This window comes from Phyllobates terribilis, unplaced genomic scaffold, assembly GCF_046119375.1.
Source record: "Phyllobates terribilis strain yellow unplaced genomic scaffold, ASM4611937v1 Scaffold_1__5_contigs__length_1240528914, whole genome shotgun sequence".
In the NCBI taxonomy this organism is placed as follows: Eukaryota; Metazoa; Chordata; class Amphibia; order Anura; family Dendrobatidae; genus Phyllobates; species Phyllobates terribilis.
In genome coordinates, this window is record NW_027362761.1 from 1,017,998,482 (window position 1) to 1,018,008,052 (window position 9,571).

Here is a 9,571-nt window from a genome sequence, read left to right on the forward strand (position 1 = left end):
GTGGGGAGGGAGGGGTGGAACACCCAGTGCTGTAGGGGCAGATAGGGGTTGGTTCCTGAGCGTAGGAAGGAGCCCATTGGTTGCTGGTCACCTGGGCTCATGGCTAGAGGGAGGTATAAAAGGTGGGCACCATCTTAGTTCTGGGTCAGTTCAGCCAGAGGAGAAGACAGGGAGTAGAGGCTCTGTAGGAGCTCTACTCCAGGAGGGCCTAGTGAAGAGGCCGAGGAGGAGGTGAAGGGGAGCTGAGATTCTGGCTCATCTCAGCTCCAAGAGAACGGAACAAGAAAGGAACAGAAAGGAACAGAGAAAGAGAAGGAGAGACAGAGAAACAGAAGGGCTCAGGAACAAGAAGGTGGAAGGGACCCTAAGAACCCACGAGAATCCAGGGTGAAGGGTCAGGCAGATTAAGGGTACCGGATCCCAAGTTGGTGGAGGAGAAACAACCCTCAGCCAAAGACCGGTCGTCGTGATCATATATTGGTGCGACACCTCATCAAACCTGCTAGGAAGGCACCATATAGGACAGCGGAGGACGGGGCCCACGTTTAACCGCACAGGTCCGCGGCAGCTGGACAAAAGTGGGTCACTGGTGAGGCAGGCCAGAGAAAGGATAAAAGGGGGTCCTGTGCCATGCTCCTGAACTGCCTGGGAGTTGACCGAGCCCCACACCTGGTGGACGCAGCACAGCTCGGGCAGTCATTGCCAGCTGAAGTGACTTGGATATTAACCGTGAGTAAAGACGCTGGACTGCAGTACGTTGTCTGTGTGCTTTTTCGCTCCTCCGGCACTACCGGCACTGGGACTCTCACTACCATCACTCCCAGCATCCACTACACTGCCCTGGGGCTGCACTCTTCCCGTGGGGAGTCACATCACCTCAGCTGCACCCATCATCAGCCCCAGCGGACTGCCTTGCAGCGGCGGTTCCTAATAACCGCAATCCACGGGTGGCGTAGTCGGACATTATCTAAAGCACGTAGCAGACTACCATATGCCTGACCACCCTGAGCCGCGGGACCGGGCCGCCACCACTACTACCCCCGACGTCTCCCTATCGCCCGGTTCCGCGTGCCCCACGGCCCAGGGGGCGAGTCATTAGCATGTCATGTTTTGAATAAAGTAGCTTTTTGTTTGATACTTCCTAGTATTTGCTTTAACAAAACATTATTGATACAGTCATGTGCGGATTCCATGTGTTTTTGATGCGTTCTGCTGCGGAAACCCACTAAAAATGTAGTGCGTTTTTTTTTACCTGAGGATTTTCCGCATCTAATGTAAGTCTATGGGGGAAAGATTTGCACATAAATCTCAGTATACCCACAAGAGAAATTGACATGATGCAGATTTGAAACACGCTCCACACGTCAAGTTTACGCTGAGTAAAAACAAAACACACTGGGTATGAGATCTTTATAAATCCCACTTTGCTGAAACTGTAAGGTTGTGTGCCCACTATGTGGTTTTTAAGCGTTTCCACAGCGGCAATTCCGCCACAGAATCGCTTACAAAACGCTTGGTAGAAGTTCTGCAATGTTCCCCAATGATAATCCGCATGTGCTGTGCACATGCTGCGGAAATTTCCGCTGCCGATTATCATTGCAGAAAAATCCGCAGCACTACCAATTATTTTGCACAAGCGCGGCGTTTTTGCTGCCATTGACTTGCACTGAATCACTTAATATCTGCATGACTACATGTGCACAAGCGGATATTAAGCGATTCAATGTACGGATGGTACCAGGGTCTGGAGAAGAGGAGACTCATCCAGACTCGGGTACCATAGTACCTGTAAAAAAAAAAGAATTTAAAGTAAAAAAAAAAAAAAAAAAAAAAATTGATACTTACCTTCTGATGGCCCCTGGTCTCCATAGTGATGCATCCTGGCTTCCCAGCGGCTCGCGATGGTCTAAAAGGACCTTCCATGACGTCATTTAGTCATGTGTCGGGTCACACGACCGCTGACGTCGGCCGTCACATGACTAAATTACGTCATGGAAGGTCCTTTTACACCACCACGAGCTACCGGGGGCCATCGGAAAGTAAGTATAATATATATATTTTTTTTTTAACCATTTTTATTCTTTTTTTTTAACTAACTTGATCACACTATATAAAATCCATGGCGGTTGCATGGATTTATATAGTGTGACCAAGTTGTCAAGCACTTTTCCAAGTGATGCTAAAATCGCTTGGAAAGCGCTTGACAACCCGCATGCGAAATCGCATGTGCAAAACGCATGACAAACGCTTGTCCCTGGTTGAAAAAAACGCATGTAAAATCCGCATGCGTTTTTTTCTGCCAGGGAGATGCTCCGGATTTTTCCTGAGCGTTTCTGCATTTTTGACACAGCACCCATCAAAACCTCATTGTGGGCACACAGCCTAAGGGCTCTATAGGTAGCCTGGAAAAAAAGTTCCTGCTATAAAAGGGTTTTGGGAAACAAAAGAAACCGGTTATGTATTTGGAATTCCATTTTAGACACTTGCACCAAATCGTACGACAGTGAACACAAATGCCATCCCACTGACATGTAATCTGTGATGAAGCTTGTGAAGAATCCCCCATAAGGGACATGTAGTAATGAGTGGAGGAACAATGAGGCACGTGCACCATAGTCAGGACCCCAGGCTCCTCCTGAGACAGCATGGCAACTGCAGCCCTTCACAAATGTGTGAGGGGGTAATAAAGCCTGAGAGGAAGGAGACAGCACCTCCTCCTCCTGTTTAAAAGTTACACCCAACTCTCTCCTTCTTCCACCCTCTCAGCCCTGACACGTGAAGCTTTGGATAGGATATGACATATTAATAAACAAAGGGGAATTCTCTCAGTCATAGGAATAACCGCTCAGGTAGTAGTATTACAGATGTAGCTGAGCTGAATGGGTATTAACTTTTTGTGCCTATTGTTTGTACATTGTAATAACTATCTGAGGTAAGATAATACAGTGGCTTTATCTGCAGCAGCCCTATGGAGACCTATAGATATTGCATTATATCGTGACAAACTCATATAACAAAGTCCACTCTATTGTACTTGGTACGCTGGGCTTTGTTGCATCTGTGACACAGGATCAGGGCTCGCACTCATCTGCGTTTAAAACATCGCTCCAATGTTACTCAGAAAAGTAGAACGAGTGTCATGCGAGTACAATGCAATTTTTCTCACATAGCATCCGTATGACATGCGTTTTTTTCCTGGAACTGTTATTAATAGTTTACAAGACCATTTACAGTGTTCTATGCGACCGAATGGTAATGTATCCGTAAAAATCAGAAGGCATACGGATGATCCGTATACCATCCGTTTTTTCGCACCCATTGACTTGCATTGGTGAGTCCAATATACGCGGCCACTCGCAGCATGCTGCGATTTTTTTTCTCATCCAGATCTGAGAAATATATATATATATTTATTTTATTTTTTTTATTATATATTATTATATATATCTATCGCAGATGAGCACAGTGAATAACATTAGTAAGATATCAATCAGATTTTTTTATTGGATTGCACTCATCTGTTTTAAATGCAGATGAGTATGAGCCCTCAAAAGGAAACTCCCGCCTCATTATGTATAGTAGAAGCATAGTGTACATATAAAGACGCTAAGAAGTTCTAAAAAAGTGATATAATGATGCTGCCTATAACAACACAAGCAATGTAATGTTATAATTATACCCAAAGGGTTGAAATCCGCACTGGTGTGTGGGAGGCGGCAGCACGGTGCATCATCATAGCCTTAGCTGCGATACTCCTTTCCCGCAGGATGCTCAGAGCAACGCTGGCTGTCCTGACATATTCATTATTATTTATGGATTATTTACCAGCGTCAGTGTGAACCATTAGCAATATCACTTTACTCATGTCTACTATATTCAAACAATTAGAAAGCACAGACCACTCCACAAAGAAAAAAAAAATAATTAAAAAAATCACTTGATCTACCCGCAAAAGGTTGCAACTCAGCCTTATTACTCAGGATCCCAGGAAAGTTATACAAAAAAAAAAAAAGCGTGAGATTTGCATTGTAGCTATTCGAGTATTTTAGAGTGCAATATGGTTGAGAGTTGTGCACAATTTAGGATTTGTAACCCCAATTTAGACACTAAAATCGCGAGTTGCAAGTAGCTGTCGCAAGCGACTTGTATTGAAATCTGCTGGAAAAGTTTCAATTTGTGATCAGAAATCCAACAAGTTTGGATTTTTCACAACCGTCACACTTCATTCACATGATGTCATAAGTAGAAGCGTAATGAGACCTCGAAATCTTCACGTTACAGGATCAAAGGCACGGTGTTGTCGTAGCCAAAGTCTGACCAGGCATGTATCCATCACCTCTAAAAACCTAGAGAATTATGCAGACTTGTCCCTCAGGACTCTAGGAAAGCTGGGTACCACATATGAGAAGTGTGATCAAAGTTCCCCAACAGATAAGCTTAGGGCTCCTGCAGACGAGCGCATAAATCGGATGAGTGCTATCAGATTTATCAGTCAGCACACCGACCCTTGTTATTCAATAATGCTGTTCAGATGAACAATTTTTTTTCTCTGTTCAACTGTCCGTGAGGAACTAGTATGCAGCATGCACTACTTTCTTCCGAGGCTCATCAATTCAAATCTATAGGTGCGTTTAAAAAAAAAAAACAGATTGCACAGAGATGTCAGAGTGACATCAAATTTTTATAGATACATTTTTATTCTAAACATAGGAAACTGTATTTGATAATGAACATGTTTATTGTAGATGTATGAAAACGGATCACACACGGATGTGAAAAAGTGGACACACGGATGTAAATCGTCCAAGTTTTCTGGATGAAACTTGGAAGATTTTTTATACGCTCGTCTACAGCCGACCTAAGGAGCAGTAACAACCTGACTAAGACGATAATTTTAAAGATTTTTATTTTCCAGTTTTGTTTTTTTTTATTTCTCCTGCGGGGAAGAACATTCGTCTACAAATGACAAACACGCCACCCACCCCTGGCCCGCTGCCCAGTGCCAGCCACACGTGAGCCTTTTAATACGGTAAGCAGCATTAGATGCTGCATCGTGCACAGAGATTAAAACCCTGAATGAGAAATATTGGAACTCACCAGCTTTACAAGGATCCTTGTAGTCAATGACCTCAGGTTTTTCCTCTTCAGTGTCATAATAGGGATAATCGTAGTCTAGGCCATAACAGAGAGAGAACTTTTCACAGAAAGTCCAGCCAGTGAGGAAGATGATGAGCCAGTGGAGCATGATCATTGCACAGTGCAGGGCTGCAGAGCTGTGACACCAGAACACAGTAGTGAGAGGGTTATTATGGGGATGGCTCCCTCAATTACAATGGTCTTCCCTTTCTCATCAGATCTGACCAATGATCATATGCACACAGCCAGGGAAAAGTTTTCTTCAGCAGAATCAGCCACTGTCAGAAGATCTTGATAAATGCTTGTTAGTCTTGATAAGACTCCCATAAGACACAATAAGGATGGCCCTATAGCTGCTGCCTGTAGACCAGGATCTGAGGCGGCTGCTGCTTCTTCATCCACTTACTCTTTCTCCCACTACACAGGCCGGCTGCCAGGAAGACCTGATCTGTACAACAGTACATCTGACAAGCTGAGGAGTGGAACAGACAAACAAGCAAAACAATCATTATATGAAATCTCATCACACAGGAGAAAAGAACGTGATCATTCTGCCCAGAGTATGCAAAAATGAGTTATGTGCACCCCATATACTGGCTGAACACAGGGTCATCATTGTACAAACTATACAGTAAGAGCTGTATGCGCTACACATCCCATATACAGCATAGGCACCAAACAGTGCACAACTCAAATGCTGACCCACTGTACACCTCACATCCTAGGCACCATACACCTCATATGCTAACGCTGAGCACTGTACACCCAGTAAATGGCACTCAACACAGCAACCCCATGTTCTCCGCACCCCACACAGAGATCCCATGTGTACTGCACCCCATATAGTGACCATGTGCCTTCTGCATCCCATACAGCAACACCAATATCGCTGATCTCCATATAGTGACCCCATGCTTTATGCACTCCATACAGTGACTCTATGCTCACTGCACCTCATACAGCAACCCCAATCTCTTTACTCCCCATACAGTGACCCCATGCATACCATACAGCGACCCTGTGCTACGTACAGCGACCCCGTGCAACGATCTTTTGCTCTGTGCACCCCATACAGCAACCCCATTCTCTGTGCACCCTATACAGCGACCCCATGCTCTCTGCACCCCATAAACTGAATACAATGTTTCACACACAGATCACCCAATCCCCCACATACCAGCTGTACCTTAGAAATAGGCTGCATGCACTCCACAATACATTTCAATGAATTTAAGGAAAAACCCTCACAAGCAGGGGTCTGCTGCCCCCATAACAACATACAGTGCACTCACTGAGGAACATGGAGAGAAATGTACTCACCTAGACGTGGGCTTCTCCAGGGGCTGGGAAGGCTCCTCAGACTCAGTAAGGAGCTGCAGCAGGATCAGCTGGACTCCAAGTGCAAGCAGCGCTCAGTGTAAACTCCCTGTCTTCATACTTCATCCAGGAGGCATAAAAGATCCATTGATTGACCTGCAAAGTCCAAGCAAAGTGGTGGCTATAGGCAGCAAATGCAGACAGGTCTATGTGTGATCAGACTATGGCAGGATCCTTCTGGTCAGTGCAGATCTCTGGTACAATCCCTGCTTTCCTCCAAGTGCCTCTGATACAGGACATACCATGCCCAGCTATTGCCCCTGCTGAGAGAAGTTGCAGCAGCAGCAGAGCTGGGAGCAGGGCAGTAGTAGCAGGAGGGCTGCACAATACTTGATAATCCTGCTGTAGTAATTACATTTGAAAGTCGTAGCAAAGTAAGGTGAGATTTAGAGAGCTCAGCCTCATGCCCCTCCTCTCTCCTCCTCTCTGATGGGAGGGAGGTGGCTCACAGACATCTCTCTAATCCTGTTAGGGTGTCACATTTGACACCAATTTTTTCAATCGCCTCACTGCTGCCTGTCTCAGCCATCTCCCCTGACTGCTAACCTGAGGGCATGTGTAGGATGATGGTCCTTTTCACACTTCCATGCCTGCACACTGCTTCCCTGCTACCACTGATTTATGGCTGCTCTATGTGCTCTTTATCACAGGGCTCATATATCTGGAGTATCAGTGGTCTCCTTTGTCCTGCACACTGGGGGCACATGTATCAATCCTGACAAGATGGAGCATTGTCAGTTATTGATCTGTATATTGCATTTCTAGAAATGTCACACAAAATGTATCCACCATGGTGAACACTATGAAACTGTCTGAAGATAGAGAAGCAATCCCTATAATCAATGTTCTAGTGTATCAGGCTTCAGGAATACACTGTGACAACTTGTTTGCAATTGTTACCATACACCAAAAATGAACAAGATTTGCCCATTCAGGTCTATGGGTGCACAAAAAAAAATCGGATCCTATACGGAGAGACAGTATAGCATCCATTTATATGGATACATTGCAAATCTGTAACATAAGAAACTAAATGGTCTTGTAAATGATCTCCGTAATATCTGCTGCTGTAAAAAAAGCAGATTACACACAGATGACAAGTAAGAAGAAAATTGTCCCACTTTTCTCGAGGCATCTCTGAACGGTTTTTTGCACCCTTTTTTATGGCCCTACGATAAATGTGCTTTCACACATAGAGTTATCTGAGAAAAAGAAACAGCATTCTTCTACATTTCTTCGTTTTTATGAGCCTTTTTCTGTACAAAGAAAAAGTAAATAGCAAAATACAAAAGGCACTTCAAGCAATGCTTTATTTTCTATGAGAATTTTTCCCCCTTTTATGCTATTTCAGGATCTTTTGTTTTATGCGTAATAAGTACATAAAAAAATGGCAGAAAAAAAAGCTTGTAAAAATATATGATTTAAAAAACATTGCAAAGAAAACACTTGGAAAAACAGATTTTTTTTTTTTTAAATGCAAAAAAATGGTCTTGCAGTTGCAGACGTGTCATGGTCAGAATTGGTGCGGCAGGCAGTCCAGCTAGCTCAATTGAAATATGCAAATTGTGTTGTAATTTGCAGTAATATTACAATCTTACCACAATACAAATAATTATTGCTATAGAGCCTAGCAGAAAAAGTAAGTATTGAATACTTTGTAAATTGTTCACACGTTTAGCAAACCTTATAAAAATAATTTTGATCATGTATACAAATAATGAATTCTGGAAGAACAACAACCTATTGGTACTGTTGTAGAAGTAGCAATTCAAATGGTCAGCAGCATCTTTTGGGCCATGGTCAAATAAGCCATGTAAAAATAGGTCAGACGGACGTAGATTATCTCATCCGAGAGAATAAGGTCAATTTTACAAATGACACTGATCACTCTCTGATCAGTTTGATCTGAGTGTCAGTATAGTGTGATCCTATTCTTTCAAATGAGAAAATGGAGAGAAATTTTTCTCCATCTTCTCCATTCTGCGAGTCCGCAGAAATCGGATCGCACTCAGATGTCATCCAAGTGCAGTCCGATTTTTCCACATCCGATGTTTTTCACAGACTCGTTGACTTGAATTGGGAGAGTGACATCTGATCTCAAAGTGAAATCGTAGCAAGCTGTGATTTTTTTCACTCCCAGATTAAGTCTGTGAAAAAAATCAGGCATCAGTACTGCCCCATTGAATAACATTAGTCCGAGTGTTATCTGATAGAGTTCCTATACTATACAATTGAATTTGATAAAATACATATAGTAAATGACTGATATAAACAAGGGTAACATCATTGGCAATTAGGGCATGTGGCTGGGAGAAATCTCTGTTCTGAGTAGTATTGAGCTAGAGTACAAACCCAATGCAAGTCCATGGACTCTAATATACTTCTATTTGCTTCTGATTTCATAGAGATACATACAGAGGATGTTAGATGAATTATCCAGAATATTATAGAAAAAAAATTATGGCATGCTCCATCAGACTTGTCCATGTTCCATTTTAGAGGTTCTGCCATGTGCATAAGCTCTAACATTGCAAATCTGGTTCTACCAGACAATGGCTATGGTATAAATGTTTAGCCTGGCACCAATTCATTAGAAGACCTTAAAAATACATGATCCTCATTGTGATGCTTAAAGAGAATGTATCATTAGAACATGTCCTATTGTTTAACCCCTTAAGGACCGAGCCACTTTGTAGGTTAATGACCGGGCCAATTTTTTCAATTCTGACCACTGTCACTTTATGAGATAATACCTTTGGAACGCTTCAACGGATCTCACTGATTATGAGATTGTTTTTTCATGACATATTGTACTTCATGATAGTGGTAAAATTTATTTGATATGACTTGCGTTTATTTGTAAAATAAACAGAAATTTGGCGAAAATGTTTTAAATTTTGCAATTTTCAAACTTTGAATTTTTATGCCCTGAAATCAGAGAGATATGTCACACAAAATAGTTAATAAATAACATTTCCCACATTTCTACTTTACATCAGCACAATTTTGGAACCAAAATTTTTTTTTGTTAGGGAGCTATAAGGGTTAAAAGTTGACC

The 9,571-nt window shown here is 42.8% G+C and overlaps 1 protein-coding gene across 1 annotated transcript in view; it reads right to left on the reverse strand.

Annotated features, from left to right (window-relative positions):
• The window catches only part of TLL1 (tolloid like 1), a 201,677-nt gene extending 194,739 nt beyond the window's left edge, over window positions 1-6,938 (reverse strand). Inside the window, exons 1-2 of the mRNA XM_073644330.1 lie at window positions 6,457-6,938; window positions 5,098-5,608 (exon numbers count right to left, since the gene is read on the reverse strand). Of these exons, the coding sequence (XP_073500431.1) occupies window positions 5,098-5,251 (154 nt within the window). The 5' untranslated portion in view covers window positions 5,252-5,608; window positions 6,457-6,938. The remainder of the gene's footprint in view (window positions 1-5,097; window positions 5,609-6,456) is intronic.
• Between the last annotated feature and the right edge of the window lie 2,633 nt (window positions 6,939-9,571).